This window comes from Stenella coeruleoalba, assembly GCF_951394435.1.
Source record: "Stenella coeruleoalba genome assembly, chromosome: 18".
In the NCBI taxonomy this organism is placed as follows: domain Eukaryota; kingdom Metazoa; phylum Chordata; class Mammalia; order Artiodactyla; family Delphinidae; genus Stenella; species Stenella coeruleoalba.
The window spans coordinates 49,969,234-49,988,380 of record NC_137164.1 but is presented as its reverse complement, the minus strand read 5'-3'; the positions used below and the strand labels follow the sequence as shown (position 1 = coordinate 49,988,380).

At 34.2% G+C, this 19,147-nt stretch overlaps 1 protein-coding gene across 16 annotated transcripts in view; it reads left to right on the top strand.

Moving 5' to 3' along the window:
* The window catches only part of MYCBP2 (MYC binding protein 2), a 271,692-nt gene that overhangs the window by 61,395 nt on the left and 191,150 nt on the right, over nucleotides 1-19,147 (top strand). For all 16 annotated transcript variants that reach the window (XM_079903236.1, XM_079903224.1, XM_079903221.1 and 13 more), the window contains exons 8-15: nucleotides 317-413; nucleotides 4,211-4,284; nucleotides 4,424-4,562; nucleotides 5,861-5,937; nucleotides 6,800-7,004; nucleotides 8,532-8,696; nucleotides 11,010-11,168; nucleotides 16,291-16,495. In XM_079903236.1, the coding sequence (XP_079759362.1) occupies nucleotides 317-413; nucleotides 4,211-4,284; nucleotides 4,424-4,562; nucleotides 5,861-5,937; nucleotides 6,800-7,004; nucleotides 8,532-8,696; nucleotides 11,010-11,168; nucleotides 16,291-16,495 (1,121 nt within the window). The remainder of the gene's footprint in view (nucleotides 1-316; nucleotides 414-4,210; nucleotides 4,285-4,423; nucleotides 4,563-5,860; nucleotides 5,938-6,799; nucleotides 7,005-8,531; nucleotides 8,697-11,009; nucleotides 11,169-16,290; nucleotides 16,496-19,147) is intronic.

Here is a 19,147-nt window from a genome sequence, read left to right as displayed (position 1 = left end):
TCATTTCTATTATTTACTTGGCAAGTGATATGATAATTTTGACCAAAATAACCAAAATGTTTTTACTGTCTTGTGTGGTGTGAGAATTAATAGGTTAAATTGATACTCAGTGGTGTATAATACCTCCTCTTATTAAAGTATCAATATACTCAGGTTCTTCTGTTTTAAATCTTTAGTGTATTTTAGACATCAATATTGATGTATTATTGTACCTCAAAAAACTGTAATACAGACCTCTATGGCTACTTTTTCTACTAAGTGGTTAATGAAAAAATATTTTAACATATAACATAGCAAAATTTTTTGTTGTTATCAGGGTTATTTATTGTATAGAGATATGAATAACCACAGCATGACAGCCATAAGAATAAGCCCTGAAACACTGGAACAGGATGGTACTGTAATGTTACCAGGTATGTTACTCAACTAGTCATCTGTTTTCTTCACAGGTGATTTTAAGAGATGTGCATGTTAGGCCACTGAGACATATAAAGAATGGTTAGCAAGGAATAGTGCTTGCTTACAAATGGGTTAAAGAAATCTTGACATGCAAAGCATTTTATATTCTATATAAAATTAATGCATCTGAGAAAAACAGATACCATAAATATAGTATGAAGTGTTTTAATACTTGTTTTCAAATTCTTGCCCAAATTCTGTAGCCTGACCGCCCCCCCACCCTTACCCCACCATGACTGCTTCAACTCCTCAATTAGTGGGGAGATGTTGCCTTGTTGCTCTTAATAAATCCACGACTCTGGCTCTCAAATAACCTTGATGTAAAGAACCTTCTGTTTATTTTGACTTTACCAACAGTGTACTTTGGGTTTTCCTCTTTATTTTAAAGTGTTTTCAGAGACAGATTTTAGGGTGGGTCAGGAATTTTAAAAATTCTATCATTTATACTTTTTAATAATACCCTGATAAGCCATTTTGGACAGAATTCATTTTGCTTTAATTTTGAGGTTGTACATATGTATTTATCCTTCAGATCACTGTGCTGTCTAACTTCTTAGGCAGTGAATCTTAAATTTTATGGAACACCGGGCAAATGCATAGTATATTCTCCATTGTAAGGTATTTGAATTTGCTTATATCTTTAATACATTCTAAAGGAGCTTGTTTATACTAAAATCTTGAATGTTTAATGTGTCTACCAACAATTTCATGGTAAGCAGCAATATTACTTCAAGGCGCATGGCCATCTGAAAATGACTGAGAACTTCTGAAGAACACATTGAAAAGGATAATTGCTCCCTGGCTGCTTGTTAATTTTTAAGATATTTTTATAACTTCATCAAACATTTATTTGAATATTACTTTGTCTACATATATCTAAATTAGTGTACCTGATGCCATGTTAAGGTAAATGTCACATTTCATGTGTGTTTCATAAATAAAGCTACTTTGGAAAACAGATAACTTATTAAAGCCATTTTGTAAATAACTGTCTGTTTTCAGATATGTCTACAGGGTTTTATTTGTTTGTTTGTTTATTTGTTTTTTAATCATCACAAGTCCCAGGCCATGTCTCTGGTCCTAACGATGATGCTGATGATTATGATAATAACAATAATAATAATAAAAATATTTTGAAATATTAACATGTACCCCCATATATTAAAAGTAATCATATTTATTGTACAACTATTATATAAGCAAAACAAAATAAAAATTAATTGTAACCCCACTTCCTATCTATAAACACTACCAACATATCAGTGAATATCCTTCCTGTCTTTTTCCTGTGTATGTTATGTACATACTTGTACAAAAGTGATTGTATGCTACATATTGCTTTTTTAAGCTACCCCTTTCACTTAATATTCTGAATATATTTCCAGGCCATTAACTAGTCTTCTGTAACATCATTTTAATGTTATAAAATATATTCCATTGATTAATGTTTGAAATGGAGGTCCCATCTAATTTTTTGCAATGTATAATAAATTTCACTGCAATGGGCATCCCTATCGCCCTGTCTTTGTGCAAGTCATTTTAGGATGTCTTGGAAGAAAAATTGTTAATCCTTCCGTGACTCCCTGCCCAACAGATGAATACTAATGTAAAGGGTTTACTTCTGAAAAACCCTGATCATTCAACAGAGATTGTGACTGAGAAAGACCATTTGAAAATGGTCTACTTACAGCCCTTTTATTTATTCCATCATGGTAAAAAATGACTTGTTAATGTTTCAGTTTAAATCCCTCTACTTCATTTAACATATGAAATGCACCTTTTAACAATACAAATGTGGCTTTCTGTGTTTCACAAATTTGTACCATATTCATGGTGAAGAAGGAACCAGACTGGGGGAGATAGTCCCACGTTGTGTATCTTGATATTTTCCCGAAGATGCTGTCTTATAACGTTACATGAAGGATACAGAAAGGATAAAGAGAAAAATCTTTTTGAAGTCACGCAGCAGGAAGACTTGCCTTCAAGCCTGAAGAAGCCTGTTGTCATTTTTCCTTTTCTTTGACCTGGGAGGCAGTTTCTTTAATAGTCCTTTTTTCCCTAGCTAGGGGCAACTCTGCTCTCTAGCTTTCCCATCAAGAAGGAGCAGAAGTGAACTGTCAGGTTTATAGATGGTAATGAATACCACGTTTACGATTGACAGAAATCTGGTAATTCCTTGAGCTTCATGTTCCAACTTGTCTTATAGACTAGTTTATAAATAAGTTATTTTCAACCCAGCACTGATGAGCTGAAAACATACTTTTTTTCCCCTGTTGTCATTTAGCCTTGATATGTTGGCATACCTTTTATATTGTATCCCTGTGTCGTTTACTCTTCATGTCTGGTGACAGGTTGCCTCAGATCATGAGGGTTTTTGCTACTCTTCTTGCGCCGCTTCACTCCTCACCCCTGCGTTTATCTGAAATTATAATGAGTTTTTCTTCTTTGCTTTTTAGTTTAAAATCTTACAGCTTAGAGCTTGAGAAGCATCTTTCTTGCGCCTCTTTGTATTCTGTACAGTGGACTAGGAACTCTTTCTTTCGATTTCTCCTCTCTTTGATTACCAAGTCTCTTGGGCTACCAGTGGGCCTTGTCTCCCAGTTTCTATTTCCAGTTTGTGATCACTGAATTCTCTATTTGGTAAGGGTCTGCCTGTGTTTTGCGTATTTATGATAAGGAAGTATGCTAGTATGAAGCTCCTGGGCAAAGATATAGAGTAACTCAGCTTATTTGGGTGGGCTCCATTCCTGCATTCCAAAACCAGAATTTTATGTTTTGCTGATTCAGGTGCAAATAGAAATGAAATATTATTTTTTGGTATTGTAATTAATGGAGAGATTCATCCTAGTTCTCTGCAGTTATTTTGGGAAATGCGTGTGCTTTTAGACTTGCTTGCTGAACATTTGTTTTTCCAAAAGGATACAGTTTATATTTAGATATTGAGTTGCTTGTAGTTTCATGTTATTTAGTAGCAATCACTAACACACTGTCCCACCGGTCCTTCTGTAATACTGGTATCCCTTGTTGCAATTACACTTGTGCATTATTTTGATCAAAGTATATAGTGCACTGTTCCACAGAGATATATACAGTATTGATGAAATATGGCATTTCAGCCAAAATATATGAAAACTTTCAGACAAAAAGAAACACATAACCATAGATTTGTTCTGTGAAGGGTGAACATTTAAAAAGTGTATAGCATGCTAAATGCTAATAAATACTGGGAATAAGCGTTAAACCTAAGTGGAAACGGTACAGCCAGTTCTATATTATAAAGCAAGGGATATCTGTAGTTGGACACCATAGACCTCAAATGCAGAAATTTTAGGTCTATCTGTATTTTTCTGTGACACTAATGACTGTGATGTATGTCTGAAGGTAGAGTGTTGCCTACCTCGCATGGATTGTATTGAATTGATTATAACCACATTATAGTTTGTTCATTGTGGTGCATGTTTATTATCAGACTGTATCTAATACTAGTTCATTTTGAAATTAGGTGGGCTCTCAGGTCCTTGATTATGGAAGATTTATAAATGTAAGCACAAAATGTAATGCGTATTATTAGTTGGATTGTTTAGTTTCTGCTAATTTGTAACTCTTTATTAAAAAGCACAGTCTCCCTTTGAGTTTAAATTACCTTTATTGTGTGGAGAACTCTCATTCTGACTTCAACAGAGGAGTAAAGTCATTTTGTGAGGTGTTTATTTATATTGTAATGTAATTGCTGTTTCTTCCTCTTGCACAGATTGCCACACTGAAGGTCAAAATATTTTATTCACTGATGGAGAATATATTAATCAGATAGCTGCTTCCAGAGATGTAAGTATTCTGAGTCATGAGAAGCTGGTATAAATGGAATCTTTTTCTCGTAAATTATTTGATTTTTATTAGATGGAAAGTAGAGCCTTAGAAGATCAATTCATGTAACAAAATACCGTGGATGTTTTATTTCTCTTAGGATGGCTTTGTTGTCAGAATATTTGCCACAAGCACTGAGCCTGTGCTACAACAAGAATTACAACTTAAGCTGGCCAGAAAATGCTTGCATGCCTGTGGTATCTCACTATTTGATCTGGAAAAGGACTTGCATATTATAAGTAAGATGGTCAAAAAAACCTTTCTCCTACATTTTAATTATCAGATTCTTTATTCTTTAGAAAACTAACATTGTGTTTTCAACATTGTAGCTTATATTAGGTAGCTGTTTTGCTGTCTGTTACTATGAAGCACACTTAACGAATTAATATGTACAAATAACTAGGAGTAACTTGAAGCCTTTGATTTTTATTTGAACAGGCTTTCAGGATAGTCATAGAATGGTCCCGTGGATTGTGAAAATGGTAATTGGCCTAACGTTTGATTTAAGAATCTTTCATTTGGATACAGAAATGCAGACGTCCACAGAATATTTCTTGGACTTAGTATACTTACTCTTGCAGTGTCATAGTAGTAGTTAGGATTACTAGTTTCCATGAGGGTCTCAATTTTGGTTTGCCGTACTGTTCCTGGTTTAATAATTCCATTTATTAACTTGTGGGATTCCTTGCAAGACCCAACTTTTTTGACTGTTATTAAATTTATTAAACTTCATTAGTGATTTACTTTGCATTTGTGTAGTATTTTTGTTTTTCCATAGAAAAATATTGTATTGAACTCATAGTTTTTGGGTTTCACAATCCCATAAGCTCATTAGTAGTTTGTATAATTGGACAAACTCATAAAATGTGCTATATATGATTATTTACTCATAGTTTCACAATTTGAAAATGTGCATAAGGGTTTTTGTGTGTATGTGCACACATATGTATTCAAATTCATGGATTAGCTACATGAAATGTTCTCCTATAGAAAAAAGCTTGGAAGAGGGAATCTGAAATACCTTAATTCAGATATCTGAATGGCATTGTTCAAGCCCAGACGCTTCATGTCAGGACTTACTTCACCAAGCTTTATATATTTGCTCATTTGTAAGCCAAGCAGTATAGTTGTGAGGATCAAATAGGAAAAGGCTCATGCATTCTATAATGCCTGATAGCTAATAGATGCCCAATGAAAATTAGTTCATTCATTAATTCAAGAAATATGGCCGACATTGATTTAAACAATTTTTTTAACATTAAAAAAATAATTTGGCACTAATTTGAAACAAATTAAGGAGCTTATGGTAACTTTATCTTTCCTTGGAGTAGTGTGGCTACTGTTAATATTTTTTTAAATTGAGGCATATGACATACCCTGTCATCCTTGTTTTTGAGTGATACTAATTGAATTGACTTTTTCATCACTCAAACTAACACAAGTTGTGCTTGAAATTATTTTTATTTATTTATTTTTTGCTTGAAATTATTCATATTAAAAATGTAACAGTATTTATTAAGTCTTGTTGTATTATCAGGTACTGGATTTGATGAGGAGTCAGCAATTCTTGGTGCAGGACGAGAGTTTGCACTAATGAAAACAGCAAATGGAAAGGTAAATTATTCTTTTAGGATTAAAAATTACATTATCTGCTTTAAGAGATAGTTGGTATAATCAGTTGATTAGCTTACATAGTTCACATGTTTAAACATAATCGTATTTTAAAGTTTGATTAAAATTTTTTTATATAGTAAAATTTTATGTTGAAATAATATAAAAGAAAACTGTAACATTTGAGTATAAAACTTCATAAACTTTATAAAATTTAACCTTTTTACAGATATTTACTTTAATTATGGAGCTCTTTGTGTAATTTCTTGAGCTGGGGTGAATTCACATTCGGGTTTATTTTGAATAGGTCATCCCTTGCCAATTTTTGTAAATGTGCGGACACATATAGACTACGAGGTGGGGAAGTAGGAGCATGTACAATTAAGTTATAGATTGTAGACATCTATTTATAGAGGTGGAAGATTTTTTTCTTATCTGGTGGGTGTGAGGATAAAGTAAGGTAATTAAAAGAATGCTGAAAATTAAAATTATGAGGCATATACAGTATATTTGTATGTAAGCCATTTTTGGGAAATGAATTGACAGTTTTATGAATTTCCTTCTGTTGTATGTTTGGAGTATATTTATGGCATGTATTTATTCATACCTATTCAGGATACTTATGAAAGATGATAAGTATCCTGAGTAGATATGAAAAAACTATTGTGAACTGTATATTTTTGGAAAAATATGCCTATTTCTCTCCTGTTCAGCTCTCAGAAGTTGAATAGTAGTAAAGAAAGAGTTTGAGTTCTTGTTATTTTTATTTTCAATAAAGTATGGAGGTTTTTTTCTCTCATGTGAAACCTGGTGCACTACTTCAAAAGGCACTATAATTCCTTTTTTTTTTTTTTAATGTGTTAAGATATATTACACTGGCAAATACCAGAGTCTCGGAATCAAACAAGGGGGTCCTTCAGCAGGAAAATGGGTTGAGCTACCAATTACGAAATCCCCAAAGATTGTGCACTTCTCAGTTGGACATGATGGCTCTCATGCCCTGTTAGTTGCAGAAGATGGAAGCATATTCTTTACAGGATCTGCTAGTAAAGGAGAAGATGGAGAGTCAAGTGAGTGGACTATTCAGTAAAAATACTGTGGAATTTATTAACATAAGATATATCAATTTCAACAGCACTAACCTTCCCAAGTTAATAGAAGATTTTATATTGAGGAATATTCAGTTAATGGTTGTGGTGTACTGTTCATTAAAGAACTATGATTGCTGATTTCATACTAGAGTTCATATTCATGAATTTTTATATGCCTTATGCATTACATACATGGCTATTTATCTGTTTTGTCAATTGGTGTTATTTTTAAAAATTTATTCCAATATATTATTTTAGAAAGAATATTTTAGAAGTAGTATATTGGAAATTTTGCAAAGAGTATATATTTCACAATGAGGTAAACCTTATGTAAATTGTATAATAGTGTCAGTTATGAAACACTGTTCTTGGTGTTATTTCATTGTGATAAAATTCCTAAGCAATGAAAAATTAAAGGATTTTTATTGTTTATCTCTTAGCTTTCCTATGCTTCTGTTCAGTTTTCCTCAAAGGGTCATTTTTCTGTTTTTGTAACTTCTCTTGTACATTATACATTGTAGTAGTTGGGGTAGCATCTTATGAGGATTAGGTTTGAAGTCAACATCTAATGTAGAAATCATGTGTAAATAAATGTTATCCTGAAAAAAATCCCTTCAAATAACCATGAAGTGTATTACCATACCTCAGAAACTTCAGCCCAGCCAGTTTTTCCTTCTAGCGTTTGGAGGACATCATTCTTCCTTTGCTTAAGCACCAGATGACTTAGTTGTTGTATATAAGTATATAGATCATGTTATAAGAAAAGTTATAGTGGTATTTTAATCCCAGAATTGTACCCAACACAGCAATATGTTTTTAATCAGAAGGGCATGCAAAAACTGGGATTGACTAAGGGAACAAAAGATTGGCATTTCCCATCTTTTGCTCAATTCAGGGATTTAGTTTTTGAGAGCAGAGGCTGCTTAAATCATCTACATTTAAATTTGTTTGCTCTCCCTCCATATGCATATTTCCTTTCAATCTCTGACTAGGTGTAGCTGCTTAATAAATATGTGTTGTATGAATGAGGAACTGATTTTTCTTTCCAGGATCTATTGGAGGAATACATGTGCAATAGAGTTTGAGAGTAAAGGGATTTAAAAAAAATATATATATATTTATTATATATATATATAACTTTACATATTTATATTTTATATAAATATAATATATATATATATGAGATAATGGAATGGTATTGATAATATAAGTGCTAATCTAGAGATTGGGCTCCCCAGAAGTTTGGTAGAAAATTGGTGTTTCTTATTGGGAATTTCAGTGTACTACAAAGAAGAGGATCTGATAGCAACAGCCTAATAGACATTTAATGAGATGAGGCTTTCAGATTGACTCATTTAATTTACATGTTGGGAAGCCCAGGCCTTTGTGAAAATAAATAAATAAAGTGTATGATAAGTGAAGATGATATGTTTTTCCTTGGGCTTTATATACAAATCATTATTTTTATTTGTACATAGATGCCTTAAATTATTATTTTTTTTTAAGCTAAGAGCAGACGGCAATCAAAACCTTATAAACCTAAAAAGATAATTAAGATGGAAGGGAAGATTGTGGTGTATACAGCCTGCAATAATGGAAGTAGTTCTGTTATTTCTAAAGATGGAGAGCTATACATGTTTGGAAAAGATGCCATTTACTCTGATAGTTCAAGTAAGTTAATTTAAACACCGTTTCACTTTTATGCACAGAAAGTCCTATACTAGACTTTATGTATTACAAAGATATATCTAGAAAATTAACATTTGTAGCACGCTTTCTCTACATTTTTCACATTCCTTTCTAAGTACAGTGTTTTGTTCTTCCTTCCTGCCTTATTGCTGGGAACAGTGTCACTGGCTTCCTGCAGAGCTAATCATGGGGCTTGACTAGGGCAGCTCTACCTTAGCTGTTACTTTCTCTGGAAAGCTCTCCCTAGGCTCGGTTAGACGCTCCTGTGACATGTTCCTGGTGGTACCCTGGGGACATGATTTTCATAACTAGCGAATTTATAACTGATGGATTATTTATCTCCTCCTATTGTTAGGTAGTTAGAGAAAAGCTCTCTCTGTCTTATTTACTATTATATCCCCAGTGCCCAGCACAGTGTCTGGTGCATGGTCGGGTCTCAGGAATTACTTGTTAAGTGACTGAGTGACTGATAACTACAAGTAGTGGATATGAGGGATAGAACTAGCCAAATAAAGGGTTTTATATTTATAAACTGTAATCTCAAAAACTTGTCATATTTGGTTGTTATATTTTCTTTCTAGCATTTAGAAATGAGTATAATGATTGTGGCAATGCACTTGGAAGGATTTTGTATGAAGTAAATATGTAAAAGCCTATAAATTTCTCTGTAAAAAGGAATTCAGAATTAACGAAGTTTCTGATTAGAGGCTTAGGTGATTGTCTCATGCGGGGGAAATGACATATATCAAACGTTTATAACTGTCCATTATTAATTTGAACTGTGCTCAGGTGACTCATGAGATGGTTTAATGTGGTAATATCTAGAGTCTCAATTGGCCTCACCTGTCAGAGTGAATCAAAATTTGGAGGTGGGCTCATGTATAGTTTAAAAATAATATTCAATGTAACTATTGCTTGCTAAAATCCTCTTGGCTAAGGCTTATGGAAACTTGTGCATTTATTCAGCATATAGTTATTGAGAACTAACAATATGTCAGGGATTGGTGGACCAGACTAGACATGATCCCTTTCCCTTTGAGGCTCTGAGAGACAGTTGGACATTACAGAACTTAAGTGTTAGAGATCTGTGGTCTAATGGTTATGGATATAGACTCAGACCCTGGCATGGCCACTTTTTATTTGGCTAACTAGCTTAAATTACGTAACTTTTCAGAGCTTTTCTTAACTTTTCATTTTTTTTTCCACCCGTAAAAGGGAGCTAATGATAATGCTTCCTATGGTTCTTACAAGGTTATAGGAGATAATGCTTATTAAATGCTTAGAACAGAGCCTGGCACATGTAAGGGCTCAAGACATGTCAGCTAATACTGTTAATAATAGTAAATACTATTTCTGTATATACATATCTTTTTCAAGTATGCTAAGTACTAACAAGGGGAGTTTTTGAGGTATGCTTAACCAAAAGACTTAAGTTAGTATAGGGTGAAAGGGAAGGTCACCTTAAGGAAGTGGTATCTGAACTAGTAATATAGAATAGTTTTGCCAAAGTGTGGTATGAGAATTATATTATTTGTGATTTAAATAAAACAAATACTTCAACTTTTTAAAAATGTTTATATTTTAGTGTATGTTATAAATACTCAACAATCTTTGATTTTTACTGTTATTACTACTGAATAAGTTAAAATGCTTTAGTCAAATTTAAAATTGACGCAAAAAATATTAAGATAATATGAGTGGCACTTGGATATGGCAACTATAATGAATGCAATATGTGAATAAGTGAAATTTAGGAACTACCTGTACGTTGGATTGTGGAAGAAAGCATTGTAGATTAAAAATGATCGAAAAATACTGCTTTGGAAAATCTCGCAGGTTTCTACAAAAACAATGTTATTTCAGAATACTCTGGTGAGTATTTTACTCTGTTTTGCTGAGGCAGGTCAAAGCAAGTAAAGTACATGATTCAAAGGTTCCTTTGTTCTTGGGTCAGGAAAGTTTGAAATCTAGTGACCCTTCTGAGAATTGTTGAGAGGTGCTGCCACTTAGAGCAAGCGTTCAGGAGAAGCAGGCTTGAGCTAAATGCCAGAGTAAAGATTTGTCCCAAGTCTAGATGATAACATTTTAAGATTTTGAAGCTTTATTAAAAAATTATAAAATTAATTTACTGATACCCTGCCCATCTTTTGGCTACTATTTCCCATTTTGGTGGATTATTTTATCCCAGAAATGAAAAGTTCTGCGTTGAAGTGGTCCTTTTACGTTACTGATGATTTAGTAGGCCCAGAAAGGCTTCTTTTGTTGTTTCTTACCAAGTTTGTATCTTTCCTGTAGGTTTGGTAACAGATTTGAAGGGCCATTTTGTAACTCAGGTAGCTATGGGCAAAGCTCATACTTGTGTTTTAATGAAGAATGGAGAAGTTTGGACATTTGGTGTGAATAATAAAGGACAATGTGGACGAGACACTGGTGCCATGAACCAAGGTGGGAAAGGTAGGTGTTTAATGTGTGGATATTAAATTTTGTGTTGTTTTTTTCAATAGTTTTTCAGAACACCATGGTGAAGAATCTTACTCTTTAAAAAACAAGTGGCTTTTTGATTTCATACTTAAAAATTATGAAAACTACTAAATTTCTTATTTATTTGTCAGTCTGTCACTCACTGGAATAATCAATATACTTTAGACTTCTAATTTCTGAGCCAATGAGCTTGCTTACTTGTATTTTTTTCTTAATTTTATATGAAATGTAATAGCACTTCTTTGATTTAGCATCTTTAGTGGTTGAATTATCTCAGAAAAGTGCATTTTTGAAACTCTTTGTTATTCGGTCCTTTTATACCCCATGTTTCAGTTATAACAATTTTTGGCAGCAGTCTATCTGCAAATATTATCTTCCTGTTTAACAGCATGTACTACCTGTAATTTAATCAGTTCTTGACAGCTAAGAGTGATCTGTAAGAATACTTGACCTTTTATCAAGAGTGAAATTGTAGGTGCACCTTATATACTGTATCCTTTGCCCCAACACTCAGGCTGTTGAAGAAGGATGAGAGGGGTTAATCCTTTGCCATGTTTGTTGTGGGTTTTTTGTTTGTTTGTTTGTTTTTTGGTTATAGTTGTGTCTACCTCATTCTTACTCTCAGGTTTTACTTCTAGCTGCTATCAGTGTTGTCCTATACCCTTCACTCCAGTTTCAGGTTTTCTCTTTTTAATTTTGTATGGCTGGAGAATAGGAAATAGAGACATATTACTAGAATTAAGCACTAAACTGTGTTTAAAGCATGAATGGGTTTGAGGATTAATATTTGTATAAATTAACAAAAACAAGTTTAGTCTTTTGGGGGACTTCTTGATGGCAGGCTCATCTGGATATCAGGAGCCCTCTATTTTTTTCTTCACCTTATTTATATTTGTGTGTATTTAAAATACTTTAATTTTTAAAAGAGCAAGTCTATTAGAGCATATTGATTTTAAAGAAGAGGGAAGAACAAAATGAAATGAATCACTCCAAAATGGAAATTTTTTTTCTTCTTGCTGAACTCATGAGCCATGGATTTGGATAACACCTACTAGGCATAAAGGAGAGAAGCAGCTTAGTTTTCTATATATAGTATAAATATAGATTAAATTATATTTTATAAGAGTTCTGAACTGAATAAAACTGTTCTTTATTATCCTGAAACTATGTTTACACCTATGTTCTGGATTCTTAAGTTAAATTTTGTAATAACCAAAATGAAATTGTTAAAAGTTGTTTTTACTTATAAATCACACCCACTCTGTTAGTAAGTAATGCATTAGAAAGCAAACTGGTAGCCGTAAGACACATAATGAATACAGATTGCAGAGTTGCAAAGAAATAAAGGATTTTTTAAAAGATGTTTTTAAAAAGAAAACAGGAAAAGTACAGAAAATAATATTGCAGTGTAAAAAAATTGTGTATCTACCACTATGTCTTACCATTTTTCAGTAAAAAAATATATAGATAAGATTCAAGTGGCCCACGTTCCCCTTCTAAGACTTATTATTGTACTCCATCTCGCTCCAGAATTAGTCATGATCATGATTTTGATTAATATCCTTTCGGTCATGTTCCTGTATTTGTACTTGTTTTTATATATTTTGTATATTATATGCTCATACTTTACACATAAAAGATGATTTTTATAAGTGCTAATCTATTTATATTTTTCTGTAAACTTTTTTTTTAATCTCACCATTGTGTTTGGAATATAGTGACACTGGTACATATAAATCTAGATGACTCATGTTAACTGCTGTGTAATAAACCGTGCGACTAACATATCACAGTTTATCCATTCTCCTGCTGATAGATGAGTTATTTCCAGTTTTTCACTATTATAAATAATTTTAAAACCTCCTTTATTCATGTTTCCTGGCAGAAGTGTGTGAGACTTTTCTCTAGTGTTGTAGATTTCAGCTTTGCTAGATTTTTCTTGAAAGAGGTTGTGCCAATGGATATTCTTAGAAGGAAAGTCTGATTTTCCATATCACACTAATAGTATTGACAGACTGATTTTTGTCATTTTGATGGCTATGACATGGTTTTTTATTGTAATTTTTTGTTATATTGAAGTATAACATACATGCAGAAAAGTACACATAGCGTAAGTGCACACCTTGATGAATTGTCACAAAATGAACAACACATTCATGTAATCAGCACCAAGATCAGGAATATTACCAGCATCCCAGGAAGCCCCCACTTACGTGCCTCTCCAGTTACTATCTACCTCTCCACTTAACACTATAAATTAGTTTTGCATACATTTGTACTTTATGTAAATGGAATCATGTAGTATGAGTTCTTTCGTGTCCAGTTTCTTTTCATTCAGCTTTATGAGATTGATCCGTATTGTTGCCAGCTAGTTATATATTGTTCATTCTCATCGTTGTATAGTATTAAATTGTGTGAATATACCACAGTTTTAAAATCTTTTCTAGTATTATGGACATTGGGGTAGTTTCTAGTTTGGCTTGTGTTAGTGTTGCTCTGAACATTCTAGTAAATGTTGGTGAAAATATGAGTGCCCTTTTTTGGGGTATTTAACTAGGAGTAGAATTACTGAGTCTCTCTTGTAATTTGCATTCCCTCAACTATTAATAGTGAGTTAGATTCTCTTCAAACTTTTCTTGTTTGCTTGCCTTTTTTTCTATTGATTTGTAGGAATTTTTTGTATATTGTGTTGTATGCCTTGCAAATATCTTTGACCAACCTGTGGCTTATCTTTTACATTTATTTATGGTTTCATTTGTTATATATAATTTAAAAATTTTGACAAGTTCTTCATTGTCTTTCCTTACAAATTTTTGCTTTATGTAGTCAGGTTGGGGCCTTTATTTTCCATGTGAATTAGAATCAGTTTTTTTACTTGTCACTGTGATTGGGATTGCTTTGAATTTAGAGATTAATTTAGCATGATAGTTATAGTACTGTTGGGATGATTAAATGAGTAATACATATAGAGCCAGTTACAAGTAAATGCTCGATGTAGTTTAGCTATTGTTGTTGTTAAAAATATGACTTATGCCTTCTTAAGGATTTCTTTATTCTAACTCTTGACATAGTTATCCAATACTTGGTCATCTAATTTCTCAACCTGTCCACAGATTAGAATTGGCAAAAATAAAAAAGATTATGTCTCCTATGAGTTCATTTGTACTGAGTCTGTTATAAGTGTAAGTGGTCAGAGAATAAGGTTGACTAAGAATAAGTGAAGAAGTGAGTAAGATAGAACCTTGTCTTTGAGGATCTAGGTCTGCTATGAAAGACAAACATAAAAAATAATTACTTGATTCCCACAGATTTGCTTTTTCATTTCATGGACTTGTAGCACTATATGTTCTTCATAATTCTGTCACAGTTGTATGTTTATACCTTGCAGTATGGTTATTTGATTAATGTCAATTTTTCTTACTAGCTTGCAAGCTTTATAATTGCTCATTATCATAGTCCTCAGTGCCTAGAGCAGAGATCTGCAAACCATAATCTGATGCCTTATCTTCTCTGTGGCCTGTTTCTTTATGGCCCTTCAAGCTAAGAATGTATATTATATTTATAAAGGGTTATTTTTTTAAAAATGTGACATAGACTTATGTGGCCCCCAAAGCCTAAATTATTTACAATCTAGCCCTTTACAAAAAAGTTTGCTGACTCTGACATGAAGGAATGCCTGGGGCATAGTTGGTGTTCAATCAAAAAAAAATAGTTGAGTGAATTATAACACAATTAAATAAGTTGTAATTGAGGTATAAACAGGCTTTGAAGAGATAATCACTTACCCTGGAAAAAACTGTAAGTGCTTTCATAGGAAATGACCTCCAAGTTGAGTTTTTGAAGGCTGAAAAGGAGTTTCTCTGGTAGATGAGATAGGAAGAGGCATCCGATGAATGAGGCAGAGAGATACAGGTGGAGCAGGAATGAGCAAAGGCCCTGAGCATGTGAAAGGACACAGGATGTTTGTAAAGCAGAGGGAATTTAGGTTCAGCTGGAATACAGTTTGCATGGAGGAAATGAGGTTGGAGAAAATCGGGAGCCATGTTGTGACTGACTGTATCTTGCTAAGAAGTTTTGTTCTTTTGAAGACCTTTGAAAGTCATGGGAGGTTTGTAAATTGTGAAGTCATAGGATCAAATACATATTTTAAGAAGCTGATTTCCGGGCTTCCCTGGTGGCGCAGTGGTTAAGAATCCAGCTGCCAATGCAGGGGACATGGGTTCAAGTCCTGGTCCAGGAAGCTCCCACATTCCACGGAGCAACTAAGCCTGTGCGCACAACTACTGAGCCTGCGCTCTAGAGCCTGTGCTCTGCAACAAGAGAAGCCACCACAATGAGAAGCCCGCACACTGCCACAAAGAGTAGCCTCTGCTCACCGCAACTAGAGAAATCCTGCATGCAGCAATGAAGACCCAACGCAGCCAAAAATAAATAATAAATTAAATAAATTTATTAAAAAAAAAAAGCTAATTTCCAACAATGAGAGGATGTTCTAGAGTGGACGAACTCTTGGCTTTTAGAATGTGGTTAGGAGACTTTCTTTGGTCTGTTGAACAAAAGTATTTGCGGTGAGGATGGAAAGTAGGGACTAAAATCAGAAAAAATTAGACGTACGAGTGACAGAAAGTAACAGCTACGAGATACTCCTGCCATCACTGCCTCTTTTTTTTTTTTTTTTTTTTTTTTTTGCGGTACGCGGGCCTCTCACTGTTGTGGCCTCTCCCGTTGTGGAGCACAGGCTCCGGACGCGTAGGCTCAGCAGCCATGGCTCACGGGCCCAGCTGCTCCGCGGCATGTGGGATCTTCCCGGACCGGGGCACGAACCCGCGTCCCCTGCATCGGCAGGTGGACTCTCAACCACTGCGCCACCAGGGAAGCCCTAGATATATCTTTTGGCAGAAAGGAAATGGAGAGAGCATTTATTAGTGGTCCCTAAATTAAATTTTATTTTTGTTCCTCTAATATTTTATCATTCCTGTGTATATCCATTGGGATTAGTATGTGTTCTACATTTTTTAAATTGGGAAATAAAATTACCAGTTTTTTAGACATGGGAATAATCTAGATGAAAATTATAAACTGATCTTTCAAATAGGGTTTGGAGTTGAAAATATGGCAACAGCAATGGATGAGGACCTGGAAGAAGAGCTAGATGATAAAGACGAGAAGTCCATGATGTGTCCTCCAGGCATGCATAAGTGGAAGCTGGAGCAGTGCATGGTGTGCACCGTGTGTGGAGACTGTACCGGTTATGGAGCCAGCTGTGTCAGCAGTGGACGTCCGGACAGAGTCCCTGGAGGGTAAGAGAATGATTAAGACTCAGGATAAAATAATAGTAGAAATTACGCAAAACACATTCCTTTTCAAAGTTATTCTAGAGTTCATTCTGTTGTGTTGTTCTTAAAGGCACACTGGCATGTAATTATAATTCTTATAATTCTACTATAATTTACTTCAGTGTTATTTTATTGTGCTTTTCTTTCATTTGATTTCTTTAAACCTTTTACTTTATTTTACTTTATTTATTTTTTAACATCTTTATTGGAGTATAATTGCTTTAAAATCATGTATTAGTTTCTGCTTTATAACAAAGTGAATCAGCTATACATATACATAAATCCCCATATCTCCTCCCTCTTATGTCTGCCTCCCACCCTCCCTATCCCAACCCCCCATCCCACCCCTCTAGGTGGTCACAAAGCACCAAGCTGATCTCCCTGTCCTATGCGGCTGCTTCCCACTATTTTACGTTTGGTAGTATATATATGTCAGTGCTACTCTCTCACTTTGTCCCAGCTTACCCTTCCCCCTCCCCATATCCTCAAGTCCATTCTCTACATCTGCAGCATTATTCCTGTCCTGCCCCTAGGTTCATTAGAACCATTTTTTTTTTTTTTTAGATTCCATATATATGTGTTAGCATATTGTATTTGTTTTTCTCTTTCTGACTTCACTCTGTATGACAGACTCTAGGTCCATCCACCTCACTGCAAATAACTCATATCCTGCTACTTTATCAAATTCATTGATTAGCTCTAGTAGTTTTCTGGTAGCGTCTTTAGGATTCTCTATGAATAGTGTCATGTCATCTGCAAACAGTGACGGCTTTACTTCTTCTTTTCCATTTTGGATTCCTTTTATTTCTTTTTCTTCTCTGATTGCTGTGGCTAAAACTTCCAAAACTATGTTGAATAAGAGTGGTGAGAGTGGGCAACCTTGTCTTGTTCCTGATCTTAGTGGAAATGGTCTCAGTTTTTCACCATTGAGAATGATGTTGTCTGTGGGTTTGTCATATATGGCCTTTATTATGTTGCGGTAAGTTCCTTCTATGCCTACTTTCTGGAGGGTTTTTATCATAAACGGGTGTTGAATTTTGTCAAAAGCTTTTTCTGCATCTATTGAAATGATCATATGGTTTTTATCCTTCAATTTGTTATATATGGTGTATCACATTGATTGATTTGCGTATATTGAAGAATCCTTGCATTCCTGGCGTAAACCCCACTTGATCATGGTGTGTGATGCTTTTAATGTGCTGTTGGATTCTGTTTGCTAGTATTTTGCTGAGGATTTTTGCATCTATGTTCATCAGTGATATTGGGCTGTAGTTTTCTTCCTTTGTGACATCTTTGGTTTTGGTATCAGGGTGATGGTGGCCTTGCAGAATGAGTTTGGGAGTGTTCCTCCCTTTGCTATATTTTGGAAGAGCTTGAGAAGGATAGCTGTTAGCTCTTCTCTAAATGTTTGATAGAATCCACCTGTGAAGCCATCTGGTCCTGGGCTTTTGTTTGTTGGAAGATTTTTAATCAGAGTCTCAATTTCAGTGCTTGTGATTGTCTGTTTGTGTTTTCTATTTCTTCCTGGTTCAGTCTCAGAATATTGTGTTTTTCTAAGAATTTGTCCATTTCTTCCAAGTTGTCCATTTTATTGACATAAAGGTGCTTGTAGTAATCTCTCATGATCTTTTGTATTTCTGCAGTGTCAGTTGTTACTTCTCCTTTTTCATTTCTAATTCTATTGATTTGAGTCTTCTCCCTTTTTTTGTTGATGAGTCTGGCTAATGATGTATCAATTTTGTTTATCTTCTCAAAGAACCAACTATTAGTTTTTTTGATCTTTGCTATCGTTTCCTTCATTTCTAATCTGATCTTTAAGATTTCTTTCCTTCTGCTAACTTTGGGGGTTTTTTTGTTCTTCTTTCTCTAATTGCTTTAGGTGTAAGGTTAGGTTGTTTATGTGGGATGTTTCTTGTTTCTTGAGGTAGGATTGTATTGCTATAAGCTTCCCTCTTAGAACTGCTTTTGCTGCATCCCATAGGTCTTGGGTCGTTGTGTTTTCATTGTCATTTATTTCTAGGTATTTTTTGATTTCTTCAGTAATCTCTTGGTTATTAAGTAGTGTATTGTTTAGCCTCCATGTGTTGGTATTATTTCAGATTTTTTCCTGTGATTGATATCTAGTCTCATAACATTGTGTTCAGAAAAGATAGTTGATGCGATTTCAATTTTCTTAAATTTACCAAGGCTTGATTTGTGACCCACGCTATGATCTATCCTGGAGAATGTTCCATGAGCACTTGAGAAGAAAGTGTATTCTGTTGTTTTTGGATGGAATGTCCTATAAATATATATTAAGTCCTTCTTGTTTAATGTATCATTTAAAGGTTGTGTTTCCTTATTTATTTTTATTTTGGATGATCTCTCCATTGGTGAAAGGGGGGTGTTAAAGTCCCCTCCTATGAATGTGTTACTGTCGATTTCCCCTTTTATGGCTGTTAGCATTTGCCTTATGTATTGAGGTGCTCCTGTGTTGGGTGCATAAATATTTACGATTGATCCCTTGATCATTCTGTAGTGTCCTTCTTTGTCTCTTATAGTAGTCTTTATTTTAAAGTCTATTTTGTCTGATATGAGAATTGCTACTCCAGCTTTCTTTTGGTTTCCATTTGCATG